This window comes from Cyprinodon variegatus, unplaced genomic scaffold (genome assembly GCF_000732505.1).
Source record: "Cyprinodon variegatus isolate N-32 unplaced genomic scaffold, C_variegatus-1.0 Scaffold20, whole genome shotgun sequence".
NCBI lineage: Eukaryota > Metazoa > Chordata > Actinopteri > Cyprinodontiformes > Cyprinodontidae > Cyprinodon > Cyprinodon variegatus.
Genome location: NW_015150473.1, coordinates 2142047 through 2157660, shown reverse-complemented (window position 1 = coordinate 2157660; position 15614 = coordinate 2142047). Strand labels below are relative to the sequence as shown.

General features: G+C 35.8%; 1 protein-coding gene across 1 annotated transcript in view; it reads left to right on the top strand.

Moving 5' to 3' along the window:
- tpk1 (thiamin pyrophosphokinase 1) overlaps positions 1-15614 on the top strand; it is a 97328-nt gene that overhangs the window by 14525 nt on the left and 67189 nt on the right. Inside the window, exon 3 of the mRNA XM_015389306.1 lies at positions 2520-2594. Coding sequence (XP_015244792.1) covers positions 2520-2594 — 75 coding nt within the window. The remainder of the gene's footprint in view (positions 1-2519; positions 2595-15614) is intronic.

Sequence of the window (15614 nt, the reverse complement as noted above, 5' to 3'; positions counted from 1 at the left end):
GAGCTGTTGATGAGCACTGGAGCGTGGTTGGGCTGATTTCCACCTCCTGTCTGTAGTCCTGGTCGTTGTCTTCTGTGATGAGACCCACCACCCTGGTGGTGTCGTCTTCTTCATTGCCAAACAGCTCAAGCTCAGCCAGATTAAGCGGAGAGCATTTGTGACAACATAGCTTCTGTTGAACTGCAAGAGAGAATTCTGATATTTTCCTATAACGCCATCTTTCTATTTGCCACTCTTCCATAAAATACCCCATTTGTGCTGTGATCAACCAATAGCCGTCCTGTGGACAGATTCCCCTACCTGAACTGTGGGTCCTTGCACTTTAATTTAGCAGCATGTTGCTGAACCTCTTTCTGAACTTTTTATCCATTTTCTGTTCCAGATGTAATTTCAATAGAAGCTTGATCTCACATAGAGCTTACTGACAAACTAAACCAGCGTCTCCTGGATCCTGACATGTCAGCTGCAGGTGTATTGTCTAATGGTTTTGTTATCAGCCAATAAAAATGTATTTTGTAATGGCAGAGTTGCATAATATATAATGTTTTAGCCTAATAGGATAATTGCTTCTACATAGCATACAAATATAGTCAAATAATGAAAAACTAGGTTTGAGTATATTGACTCCTACATCAAGTGATACAAATTTGTTCTTACATAAGAGAGAAGATTAGAAATAGGAGGATAAAGGATTGTAGCAATTTCTCCTAAATCTGATTTAGGGTTAAATCTATTTGTATGAACTCTTCTTTCATGATGTCCAATGATCTGGAATACTTAAAAAAAGTCATTTAAGATTAGTAATAATGATGTATGAACATAATTTATCCTTTATGAAGGAAAGCTTTGTGTTTACACCTTGAAGTTTTCTGTCTCTGGTTGTTTTCCTTAGAAGAGATCACTCAGGATAAACTCTTTAAATAACCCTTTATAATGTATATGTATTAAATAACCGTGAGACATGACAATGGATTTGGGCAGAAATTGTAATCTTAATCAGTCCAGAGAAGTTGTTTTTAGTTACAGAAGGCAGCGCTTTCCAACCGGGCTCACATCTCATTGAAGTCGGACCTAAATCACAGTTAAAGAAGCATTTTAAACAACTCCACTTTGCCACATCATCAGATCATTACATCATACACGTCTGCAGATGAGGAGACAACAATGGCTCCAGCCTTATCAATATATTACACTAGGTTCTTAGATCAAGGACTTTGCTCCACAGAGGAAGTGTCCCAAATTAGATAAACTACTTGGGAAAACATTAGTTCCGACACGCACCAGGCAGGTATTATTAGGGTTTAACAGACATCATCAATAATAATAAACACCTTGATGTTTAACCTTGATAAATTAATGATAAATTTTAAATTGTTTCTCCAGTACATTTTGTCCTATAAATATATCCAGTTTATGTTGCCCAAATACTTACTTGCCTTTGATGAGTGTTAGGTATGTAAACTTCTGACCAAAGCTGTAGATACAATTTTGATGAAGTAGCATGCAGATTTCATTTAAATACGGAATTTTGGCTTCGGCACTGAGGCTGAATTAAAAAATGGATAAGAAATCACTCTTAAGTGTAGACATATGGAAGAGATAACTGAATAAGCAATGAAAAGTTTGAAGGCAAGGTGAAAAAAGGTTATGCTTTCATACTTGGTCCATTAAAGCTTCTCCTTACAGCGCCTCTTTTACTTTGTCAATAAATGCAAGCTTTTTTTTCCTACTCATCTCCTGCAGATAGATGGATTACAATTCTAAAGTACTAGTCAGGGGATTTGCATTGGGAGCAGAGCAAGATGGAAGCTAAGAGCAGATTGATGAGGGGGTTCAGGGAATAAATAGGTTTATGAAATTCTGCACTTTGAGACAGGGACTGACAAAGAAACAAGGTGGAACACCGATAAGAGAGAGAGCTGAGGATGACAACTCCTGTATTACAATTTTCAATGTGTTTTTCCCGGTCACGTAACCACAGCTGGTGCGTGACGAAGGTCAGGGTATTCAGATGAGACCGGATTAAATGTGTGTAAGCAGATGTGCACACAGATTCACCTTATTTTCTGACAAATGATAAGGACTTTGATGATAATTGTGACCATGGTCAAGGAGAGTAAAAGTGATGTAGTTACTGAAGATTATTGCTAATGCTGGCTATGCATTAGGTGATTTTGGTAACTCTGAATACTAAAAAGAAACAGACTGCTGCTCCATTAAATCAAATAGAGAACATTTTGGACTCAACTAAGTCAAGACTGAGATTGAAATACTTATTTTATTGATTCACTGTTTACCTCTCATGTGAGGGTAGATTTTAAACTCTTTATTTGATCCATATTCATGTTATACTTTTATTGAGACACAAATAGTCTCCTTTGTGTAAATTATTAATAAGAAATCTAATGAAAGAATAAGACTGTATTTGTTTATGTTTTTTATTCCCCTTCTCAACATTAAGCTCCCCTGTCATCTATACTGTACGCCTCTGATTATTTTCCTCTGTTTTTCTACCTCAGGCAAACAGAGGATTTGTTTGATTATTCTGAACCAGCCTCTTGATAAGGCCCACCTACACATCCTCTGGAATAAAGGTATGTAACCTATAAATCATAAAGAAAGATGGAAAAAAGAGCTGTCTAAAAATGTGTGTTAGTCGGACCTATCTGTATCAGTTTGAAGAGGCATATAATCCCTTGATATTTTTGTGAGAATGTGTGTACTGTAGCTGCCTGTGTAGCCAACTCTGTGTTAAAGATTAAATTAATGCCATTTTGTTCCAAGTGCTTGATATTGACTTTCTGGCTGCCTATGCTGTTGTTTTATAAGACACGAAGCAGAAGAACAAAGCTGCCTTTAGGTTAAACTGAAAATGAGCTGTCGACAAAAATGCTCATTATCTTTAGCTGCCTTGAGATCCATCTTTTGTCAAACACCTGTTGGACAAGCTGAGTGTAAAACTGCAGACATATGATACTTCTAGCTGCTCCATCTAAATGCAGCCCAATCACAGCCATATGGTGCTCGTTACATCTGCAAATTGGTATGAACATGCCTCAGATGAATGGTAATTATACAGAATTTAACGACTGAGCTGAGTGAGAGCGATGCAGCATGCTACAGTGCTCTTAAGTCAGATTATAGACTGTGCAAGGTTAACCTAATGATTCTTTTCCCCTTGGAAAAAAATACCTTTTTTAGGGAAAAAAATGAATGAACTAAAACTAAGAACATTCATAGAATTTTAAATTTATAAATGCTGTTTTGCTTTTATCACTTTGGCCTGTTTATTTCCTTGCTGAACATTAATTTTTTTTGCTCTTAAAACAAATGGATGTTTTTGTTCAAAATACTGATTTATAACAATAAATTTGATGTCCTTTTTTAAGTACTTATTATGTTCTAAGATTATGTAGGGTAATTTTTATTATTTTCTTTATTTGTTAAAAGAAAACAGAAGTCTGTCAATTTCTCAATATGTGGACTTGTGTGTTCTTATGTGCTTGTGAAACATTATCAGCCTCAGCCTTAGCACTGTTCTAATTCACAAGTACGCAAAACTGAACATGCTTACCACAAGTAGGGCTAACGTTAGTCCGTCTGCAGCAGCCCTCTCTCAACATAGCCATGTGCAAAAATTTAATTTTACTTTTGTTTATCTGACTCTGTTAATCATTATTCCCCCACTACATAGAAAAAAGTAATAATTTATTATCTATAGACTATTTAAAATAGGAAGTGAGGTGCAGCTCCAGACGAGCCGTGTTTCTAGTGTATGCTTCTGTATGCTTCTGTTCTAATTGACAGATTTGTTATGCATGCTACTATTCTCCCCGAGTCCATACTTCCTTCTTATCAAAAAGGTCAAGAACACGAGTCCCTTCTCATGTTCATGATACAGAAACGGCCTCTGTCTGACCTTTGCGTTACAGTGTTTGCTGCAATAACTGCATTTGATTGCTTTCTGTTAATTGGTTGATAATGTTGAAGCTGTAAGCAACTAAAACCTGTCATATTTCACCCTTTTCCATTTTGTACTATTATGATTTTGCTTTCTACCTCACTTTTTCCCTGTCAGTTTGTTCCAATTGGTAGGAATTATCTATACGCTGTAACAACTTAAATAAAGTTGTTTTGTTAACAATTAATTTATATACTACTGTTAGAATATATTATTAAACACATGATAAAGTTTATAAGCATTGATTGCACATACTTTTTTTCATTTCAACAGCAGTATATTGCACAATATATTGAAATTATTGCCCCTTTCCCACTGAAAGACCAAGGATATAAAGCTTCAGGGTTTGTATTACCTGGGTAATAATTTTCCTAGTTAATTTTTTAGGATGCTTTCCCATTACTCAAAAAGCCCATCAAACAACAAACTTCCTTAAATTGTAAAAACGTTAATGATGAAACTTAATTTGAAAAAGTCAGACAGACCCTAACCCAAACATTTCACGTTTTATGTAATAAGAAAAGCCAATAAGGCCAAAGCGCTACAAGGAAGTGAAATGAATGCAAGCCTTACCATTTCGATAAACTTTTATACATATTTCCAGATGTTATTTCAATACTAGCTTGATCTCACACTGTGTGGCAGTAATGAGAACACACAACTGGTTCTCCCTTTCCTTACTGTACCAGCCAGCTTTAAGTAAATCTCTAAAGCTGAGGTCTTTAACAGGGGGTCCGCAACCCTTATGCTACGTTCACACCGCAAGCAGCAAGAGCAGCAAAAACACGTGTGCTGCTTTATTTTTTATGCTTGTACGAGTTTAGTCTGATGCACGTTGGGCAGAGCTACCCTATCCTTTCTTTGGCTGTAACAATGGCATCTTTATTGTATATATGCTGTGATCAGTAGGTAAAAAGTAGTCTTAATATGTTTTTCAGGGAGAAAGTCCTCCTGAAAACTTAATCTGTGCAGTCAGTTAGTCTACATTACCATCCTGCCTTCAAATATTATTTTGCTGTGCAAACTGACTGCACAAAGTCTTGTTGGTTGTTTTCCTGGCTAAGAACATCCTAAAACTTTTTCTATGACAAGGTAAAGGTGTAAAAACAACATTTGTGTACTCACCTTCAGTTACTACAGAACAGGGCATTGCAGGTGTACACCCCTCAAAGGCCAATTCTTGTGGCTTTTGAGGGGTGGAATTAAGGGATGGGATTGAACAAAAGTATAAACTCTTAGTAGGGCGAAAGTAAAGCCCCAGAAAAGGGAAATTACCAGGGTAAACATGTAACAAAACACTACACAGGCTTTCAAAACCTGCTTGCTTTTAAATGGCAATAGAAAAGTGTCTAATCATTGCAATCATATTAGCATATTCAGTATAGCAATCTCGAAAGCCTGTGAAGAATTATTTGGTCATCTATAATATTTCAGCTGCAATGCACACAGTATCAACATCTCAATAATAGCTTTAAATATCTGGAAGGACTCTCATTGCCTTGATACTCTCAGCTCATGTGGAATTTAGAGACCTAGATGCTAAAGATAATAGACAGCAGTGGGGACATCTTTGAGACATAGAAACAGGAAAGTGTGGACAATTTGGTTTGATAAGAGTCAACATCATCATCTAAAAATTAAGAAAGAAAAGTATCACAGTTTGGTATTTTGCTTATTAGTGTTGACACTTTTTTTCTTCTCACAACTGGTCCATACTGGGTTTTGAACCAAAAATATTATGGAATTTAAAGGAATGTGGTGGTTAAAGTATTCTCTTATTTTCATATAACAAGTTTACTCCCTGGAATGCCCTTAAAGTAGTCTACAGATTTAAAATATTTTCTATTTTGTTAAGAATGTAAGAAAAACAATTGGATGAATCCAAAACAAGGACCACATTTGAAAACTATAGCCTTTGCATAACTATGAACCTAAGAGCATTTCTTACAATTGCCCAGGTGTGACACAAAGGCAGCTAATAACTCAAATCTCTGCAATAGTCAGAAAAAAACTTGATCTAGCAAAGGAACTTTATAATCCCATTCAGACATGCAGTAATTGGTACAGTATAAAGTGATTAAATGGCTCCACTTTTGCAATCACTCAGCACTTGTTAAGCCCAAGGACATTTTTGTGACTGTGAACGGACAAGGGGTAACATTTTGCTTTGCTACTGTTGACAACAGAACCCTCCTGACAACAAGTTTGCTGAAATATTGTATTTGTATTTGCATCTATTCTTTTTCGATGGCTACCAGGTGATACCCATAGGTTTAATATAGACTCTGAATGCATTCCAATGTTAGAAATAGAGAAATAATTAAGTAGCTGTTAAAACAAATATATAACTTCTGTTTTTAGCTAATTTAGATCAAATTTTCAGATTTGCCAGTTGATGATTTGGGCAAATTGTCTTTGCTTTATTCCATAAAGATGCAAATTATTCGATTTTTAACCTATAGCCTACAAATATAATCATTATCAACTACTGTTTTAATCTCCTAATTATATAAACATCTAAACAATTTTATTTAAATTTAACTTGGACTTACTTTGTTTATGAATTTGTAGCAGAATGAGAAATACACAAAGAACAACCTGAACCAGGTTAATTTGATGTCAAAGCCCTGGAACACCAATTAAGGAATCCAACAGATTTTATATAAATGGCACAAACTAAATTTGGCAAGCAGGTTAATAAACAAACTAACTTTGAAGATAAAGTTTGATTAAAACCAACAAAAAGCACTTCAGATTACATTTTAATGGCCAAGTCTCTGATATTCTTATCATCTGAGCAAAAACCTGAGTGGCGCCTAAACTCTCTCCATCTTAGCTATGCATTAACATTACACTTTTGACATTGCTAAACATTAGACAACCTTCAGAGAATATTTTATAACACTTGACAAAGAAAGTCATATCTTCCTGTTTCACACCAAATGTTTCCGGTGTTTTGAGATAAAGTTTCTGTTTGCCAACTTAGGAAGACATTGAAAAATTATTATGTGGAAAATCATGAACCAATAATGGGATAAAATGATATTTGGTTGAAAATTTAAATTTGTAAAGCCAGTACTTTTTTTTTTTTTTCCTCAAGAATCAGACTGAATTGACTGTTGGCTCTGATCAGGAGGTATGAAACTTTTAAAACATTATAAACACCTACCAATTAAAAACTTCTGTTAAGTTCTTCTGAGACCTACCTGCAGATTCCTGATTAATTAGGTCAGACACTGCAAGTTATGAATAAAAAATTTACTCTCTCCCCTTGAATTGACGGATTATGGTTTCTGAAGTGTTTTTAATCATTATTATCCTGTTGTTAAAACTTAATCAACTCAAAAGGTTCTGACATAATCTGAAGCATGATCAACTAGTTTCTTTTCCAGCTTAATGAAGGTTTCAGGGTTTTTTTTGTAATTAAACTATATGATTTCTTCAAAGTAGCAAATAGTGACTCACTATTTGAAGTAGTAGGGATGGGTAATGAGTTTGGTATTTTTATATAGGGCTGAGCTATTAATTGCATGTGCAATATAATCGTATGGTTTTGGGGTTTTTGCCAGGTAGAGAGATTTGTAGCTAGCAGAAAGTTCATGCATACAAGTAGAAGTAAAACACTTTTGCACACAATGGTTACAGCAAAGTCCTGTAACAACGGACTCTCGGCAAGCAAGCTTTCAAATAAGGAAAGCCTGGGCTGAAACATCTACAAGCCTGGGGTTAGTGCAAAGGAAAATCAAAATAAAATCGCATTTTTGGTGAAAAATAATCACAATTTAGATTTTTTGCTAAATTGCTTAGCTCTATTTTTATATTCACCAAGCAAATTCCTTCTGTAGTAACAAGTACCTATTCCCCTAAAATTTGTTGGTACCATGATTTGGTTCCCAAATGCATCATTGTGACTCAGAGGGAGTCGAGGAGTTTGGACTGATGACAGAAGCACTGATACAGTAAACAAAGCACGCTTGGTGAAATGAAAGCAATCACGAGTAATGCTCCACTTTCCAAAATTTTGCTTCATTTTATGTTTTCTGCAATATCTGTGATGCATAGTGCAAAGCCAACAGGAGGAATGCTTCTTATTTGAGGAACCATCTAGTTAAACATAAGATCTACTCAAGGCTGATGAGTACACAATATTCCGCAGCATCAGATCTATGTCTGAAATTCTTGCATTCTACACTTTTAGCCTGGCTGCATCTGTTAGCAACTCATCGTCTGCAGCCAGTAATATGGATAAGACAGCTGCATCCCCTTTTTTTTGTTTCCAGGTGAATAAACTTCGTGTTTCCGATGATGTTTGCATTGTGCTGAAAATAGGTACCGCTGAGTATAGACCGATTTGCAGGTATTGGTATAGCATTGCTTCAAATTCCATTAATAGACATCTCAAGATTGGCCTACTCTAGGACTCTCTAGGACACACCCCCTCCTCATTTGCATAATGAGGCAGAAATGCATATAGAAATGCAAAAACAACAGGCAGAAATAAATGGCATTGAAGAAATAAACAGGGTTAAAAAATACAAAGGCAGAATAAAACAGACAAAAGTATTATATCATGCACATAAATAAATACTTGAAAAAATAAGTAATAAATAAATAAAGTGAAGATTATAACAGACAATAAATAAATAAGCTAATTATTACAAAGGCGAATAAAGAAAGAAGTTAATTAGAGGACATATATACATTTATGTCTCACTGTATAATTAAATTTCTACATATATTTCTACATATATTCTACATATATTTGTTCATTGTATTTTGGGGGGCAATTAATTGAATGCTTATTTATTTATTGAGCATTTATTTATTTCTGCATTTATTTTTAGATATGACATAGTTGGTCCTCCATATACTTGGAGATAGTTTGGATCGAAAAAACAAACATATTTTTATACAATAAACTTATATCAATAATCAAAACTCATTTAAAGCTGATTAAAGAGAGTACAATTTTTTTTTACAATTTTCAATTTACTCTTAAAGGTATTGTGGAGGATCATCAAAATAAGTGGTCCTGCTAATTGTCAATCGTTCTAGTGATATGTTTACATAAGGCCTTCCTACATGCTCGTCCTCATGGTGAGTCTGACATAGTGGAAAAATTGCAAATCTTCTTTTGGAAAGTAAGCTTGTATAAGCGATGCAATTAGCAACTTTTAAACAGAGCGTGCACAAGGAGAAATGGAATCGTGCATGCTCTTGCACACGTTTAATAGGCGTTCATTCTAGGGAGCAGGTACGGGTTGTGCATATGCAATTTTTTTTTTTAAAGTGGAGAGGGTGGGTCTTTTAAAAAAATTGTAAAAAAATCCTCCACTATACCTTTAATGCAGAGTTGTATGTTGCAACTGAGCCTGGATTTTTAAGCCATATACAATTAAGCTTAATTAAAAAAAATGACAACAGAAGAATAAAAACAAAGCTCAAGCAACAGTTCTTTTATAACTTAAAAATGGTATTTTACAAAACACAAAATCAGGAGCAGCTTTAGAGTACGCTGCCTTTTCACTAGAAACAAGATCCACATTCTAACTTTTCAAGTAAACTAAGGTTTATAAAAAGCCAGCCTAAGGATAATGTTGTTTTTTTATGTAGGCCTATAGAAAAAAGTCAGAATGCTCTAACTGAACTGGGGCAAAACAGTAAATAATAGATGTGAAGAAATATTAGATTCTACGATCTGGTACTTACAGTTTTTACCTTATACCCAATAAACCCTTTATGTTCACTTTCAGTCACTGCATAAAGATAACACTCAGTAAGAAATTCTTAGATTCATTACCTCATTGCTATTTATTTTTCACACAGCCACTGGAAACACAATTATAATTCAATCCAACTGCAGACAACTTGGAGATTAGGATTTTACCACTCTATGGTCTCATGGGAAGTGCGGTCTTCCTTCAGGCGAAACTATATAGATTTTTTCAACTGGGGGGAGCAAAAATTGACCAAAACCGAAAGTTCTTTAGTACTGCTTTAGAACTACTTTTTGTGATAAATTGACAGGCGATGGCCACTTGACTGGCCAACATTGAGGCAGTGGTTAGAGGGTGAATACCACTTCATAACCTGGTTAAGCCAGAAAGATTAAAGGATAAAAGGATTTTAAAAGTTTCTTTTGTGACAAATCAAAGGTATAAAAACATTAAAAAATAAAAAGATAAATTGAACTTTATTGATCTCACAATGGAGAAATTAACTCTCTACATTTATCCCATCCCCTTTTGGGAGCTGTGGGCTGCCACTGTGCAGCGCCCGGGGAGCAATTGGGGGTTAAGTGTCTTGCTCAGACACCCAGAGTGGCAGTCGGTTGGAGTAGGTTTCTAACTCACAACCTCAGGATTCCAAGCCCTATGCCCTAACCACTAAGCCGCCACTCCCCTTCTTTAGTTACTGCTGCTGGTAAAACAAAGACCTCCAGGACATCCTGTTGTACATAACCCTCCAACATCTTTCAGCATTCCCAGATGATGATTCTTTAAACATCTTTGAAGGGAACCAAAGCCCCATTTAAGTAAAGCCCCAGGCAGGTGACTTTACCCAGTTAAGTATGTATCGAAATGATACCTGGGCTTTGAAATCTTAAATGAGCTTCTAAAAAGCCCCAGCATTTCTAGATGCAATAGAAAATTGACTAAGATGCGCATTTTGTTTTGTCTATGTAGAGTTTAGACCATGGCAGGGTGATAAATACATTTTGCAGATTAATTTTTGTCTAAGAGAATTACATTTTTGAAAAAAAAAAATCTATATTTTTGCACTTCATGGTCTTCCATAGTTCAGAGTGGCATACGTTTTTTACATTCTGTCCTTAGAGGTATACTAAAAACTGATAAATTAGCTCACTGTATAATAACACTTAGTGGAAACATCTTACATGTCATGTTTTCAATATTTAAAAATGTCAAGGCCTGCAACTTGTCTTACAAATTTTTCAAAGCTTGAATTTAACTGCATTTTAATTACTTTGAAGTCAGGTCAACTCCCAGAGGAATTAATTGAAATAATATTTCATTTTTGAAAGTTGTTCCTATTTTTTATTCATTTTTTTTTATCATGAAATAAAGTAAGGGAAAAAAAATTTTTATTTGATAAGAAAAAAATTATATATATATTTTTTTTTAGGTCATATACATCAGTCCTATTAAAGGCCAAACAATTTATATTTACTCAAGTTTGGCTAAATGTTGAAAGTTTACTAAGAGCTAAGAGACCTTTCCCATTAGATTTATAATTAATTAATCTTGCCGAAATGTTTTAAACAAGCCATTGATGTATTTTGCCAGCATGACAGTTCGATGTTTATATAGGGATGTTTTCCCCCTCCTGTCGAGTGTTTCTTAAGAGAAAAAATTTCATAAACACTTGTGGTGGTGTCTGAAGTCACAAATAATTCTGTACTCTGGATCTCAAAACACAGAAGGCGTTCTTAATGAATTTAGCTGTAGGCAGCAATGCACAGGAGACTTGAGCATCAAGTTTTGAGAGGGTGATGGTTGTGTGATGGACAGATCTCAGATCTCTTTCATACATGCTCGTAGCGAATTTTATCATTGCGTGCTTCAGATAGTTTTACTTTTAATGGTGTTTATTTGATAAGCAGTTGTCATGCTGGATATGAGCATTTCCTTATATGAGGTTCTGTCACTCTCCAGATGGTTGTTCACCCTGAGGCTTCATAGCCACTTTGAAATACACATCTACCACAAACAAACATGCCTAATTCTCAGGTCTTCTGATGTGTGGCCCCAAGGGTCCCAAATCTTACCTGTGGGAGAGGTAAAGCAGCAGGGAGCACCGGAGCGAAGGAGGCTGCCAAAGCACAGCACTGATCAAAGAGAAACTCTAGAGTGTGATGTTGTTAAGTCAGATCGAGCGGCTTATCTCAATCACGCACCCTCTGTCTCGTCTAGACCATCACTCATCCACTTATTCACTTGCAAACTAAATCTGTCGCCAATTTACCTACTTTAAGATGCTTTATCGGCTCATCGTACAACACCACAAACAAGGGGTTCAATAAAGCAATCAGTGAAGGTGGTTATTGCAGCGAAACAAACAAAAAGGTGCCTGCGTTGATTACAAGTGCCTCCATTCATCATTTATTGATACTAAGAACCTTGTTGAAGTTTGAGAACGTCACCCACCTGCAAGTGGTGTACCAGGAGTGTCAGTCAGCTGAAGTGATAAGTTGCTAAGAACAGAAAACAGATGTTCCCCCTGCACAACCTGCTTGAAAGTATGCAGAATGGCATGAATTATTTTGTTGGGAGTTTTAAAAGAAAGTATTGGGAAGTATTGACAGCAAACTAGCTAAAGCTGTAAGACTGCAGCAGGAAGGGTAACCAGAATGAGTTTGTAAAATTGGGTCATCTGGAATAAGGAAAAGATAAAAAAAAAAAACCCTGTTGGTTTTGCTGAGCAACAGAGTGGGGCTAGAAGGAAAGAAAATGAAATATTTGTGCAGGAGATAAATCAAGTATGGGGAACGGTGTAGAAATCATTGTGGATCTGGAGACAAGGTGACAGATGGAGGGGCAGGGAGGTGTGCCGGAAGATGAAGGGAGGACATCACACCGTAATAATAAGGACTGGGATCTTTTTGTGACTGTTTGCCCTCTTCTGCTCCGTGCTTAAGCCCCATCTCGACAGGTTTTAATCTTCCCCCTGAACCTCATCAATACAGGCCAGCTCCAGAGTTACTGTTGTTGTTGTGTACACTCACCTTCTCTGCAACTCAACAACAGCATAAATGAAAGCACTTAAAGAGCTCAGCAGTGGGTTATGTATCAATGAGCGGTGAGTGACGGGAGTAGTTCTTAGGCCTGCTGGGATGGATTAGAATGGGCAGTTTACTTACAAGGTCGTCATTCTTGACTAGGCCTGCCTTTCCCACATAGCTTATGTCATGTTGGCATTAGGAATTTTGAGAAGAAATCTATATTATAGTTGCCAAATATGTTCCTATTTTTCCTAAGGAATTTAAACATCAATCTGTTCTTTGATGTCAGGCAGACAGGTGCCAACAAATCTTTAAAGTCCCTTTATCTTGAAAAGACAAGCCTCTGTGGAACGTTCCAGCATGTAACTCTCATATATGTCAGTAATATGAAAGCTGTGCTTAGCACTTTTCTTTTTTCTTAAAAGGAAATCCACATAGACACTAGGATCTAAAGTTTTACTACAGAAACATGTTATTGTCAACAGCTTTAATCCCCCTCACTTGTGATTTTCTTGTAAGCATTTTTAACTGAAATGTTGTTCAAAGAAATTTGAAGAACTACTTCAGTCAACAGTGTATTCTTTCCAATGGGAGGATGACAGTAATGGACTTTTACCGCCTGTGGATGGAGTGCAGATGGAGAGCTGATGTTTCTGAAGTCAGATTACCCACTTTAGCCATTTAGTGTTATAAAGACAAATTGAGCACTGAGATATCTAGAAAGACAAAAGCTCCCACAATTCTTGCAGAAATTTTAAGGGGAAATTAAGCAGATGTTTTATGCATATTTCTGTCAGACTAAACTGTATGTTTATAACAACAAAAACAGAAAGACCTCTTTTAACTACATGCTACTCAGTTTTCACAAAGTGTAAGAATAGCATTAGGCTTGAGCTGGAATAAGATTCCCAATAGACTGATGTCTTTGTGCAAAAAATACCCCAGTATTAACATAATAACCTAATTTCTTTTATGTAAAAAGAATAATATTTGTTTGTACCGCCTTTGTAATAATAGCATATAAAAAATAATTGCATGGATATTCTATTCATAGGCTTATGTTAAAAATTAACCCTGCAATCAAAGGGATTTATTTTGCTGAGTGTTATGCTGAAAATAAATTTTCTTAACTTGATTTTGCAAACTTGTTAAATCGAGCATATTCAATGTAAGACAAAGGTTAAACTTTAAAGGATAAAACAGACTAGCTGTGCTCTACTTAGTTTAAGATTTGTGTTATCTGCTTAACCTCTGGCTTTATCTTTTGCAGGCTGAATGAACCGCAGTCAGGCCTTGGCGTGTCATGGAAAATGCTATTGTTTATTTTAAAAAGCCCATTGCATCCCTGTTCTTTCTCTGATATATTCAATACAAAGATGGTTAACTTTGAGGCGTCTTTCCACAGTAACAGAATGTAGAATGCTGTTCACATGCTGGTAGTGCTTACATATAGTGCACTCAGACATCTAAAAACATTTATTGAGAGTCAGACCAGTCCTTTAATGGTTTCACTTAAGAAATTCCATTAACCCTGCTTATTAATCAGGTTTGTGTTTGAAAGGGAAGCAGACATATTGCTGCTGTTTCTCTAAAACCCGCCTATGGCTACAACCAATAAACAAAGAATACAAGATGTCATATTTAGTCAGTGCTAAAAACAAAATTATCATAATTACTTTTAGAAGAAAAAAGCTGTCTTCTTTTATGCTGTTGTCTAAATTAGAAATACAGTAGCAGACAGATTTCAGCAGCATAGCACAGAGAGAAAATTATCATGCATATTAATTTGTAACAAAGTGATTTTATGCTTCTGAATCTTGTTATTGTAATGTGCAGCTTCCCAAGCACACAGTTTTTATAACTTTAATATAAGAAAAGGAATGAATCTACAGTAAAATCATGTAGAACACATAAGCTGAAAAACTGCACAATTTCAAAAAGCAGCGTGAATGACTCTTAAACATTGTGTACAACATTAACATTTTCTTCCTTTGAATGATAGTTGTACTTATACATTTTATATATTTTTTTGGTTTGTTTTTTAGGGTCAGAGTTGCAGAATAAGTTGGGTTTTGATTTCATGTAAACAAATACTCATTATATTGCCAAGAGCAGCTTAAAAAACATTTATCTTCCGGAACCTTGAATTCAAACAATCGTCAAGGCACTGGATATGTGTTTCTGTGTACATGTGAGTTTGTGTTTTTGTCTGCAGCGTCAAAAACTTGTAAGAAACTTTTGAGTGATAGCTTTATGCTCTGTCATCAGCTTTGAAGGAGAAAGTTTTCTGGTTTGTTGAGAAGTGTTCGTATGAAATGTTGTTCAACCTTTCCTCTCTATAAGAGATAATGACTCGCAACCACACATTCCAGTCATTGCCTGCAGTAAAACTTAGACGCTTGGTAGTGGTTGGGAATACCAGATTTAACAATTCTAAGACTGTTTTTCACAGTTTATAGCTTGATTTGTTATGGCCCCGCAGAGGGAATAATCCTTCCCCCCATAAAACTTTCTAACTAGATTTGTCGTGACTGTAGGTGTTTCCGAATGTCCGTCTTAACCCCTCTATAGAGCACTATAAAGGGGCTACTACATTTTGAATGAGTGATTGATTGTATAGTGGATGAAAAAGTAGTGGACTATAAATATCCCACAATGCATCTTGAAAAGTAGTGTAAATCCATGGTCAATAGGGCTGTGTCCGAACTTCTGTCCTAACCCCTAAATCCCTCAATCACTATATAGAGTGGGGACTATATAATGAACTCAGTTAACTTACCGTTCGGACAGATGATCACTGTCTTTTACTCCCTGTTGGTCTTGTAACTCCTACTCCACTGCGCGGTACCTGCGCCATCTTTCTTATAAAGGTGAGTATTGGCATGAGTGTTGCGATTCGATACATGTCGC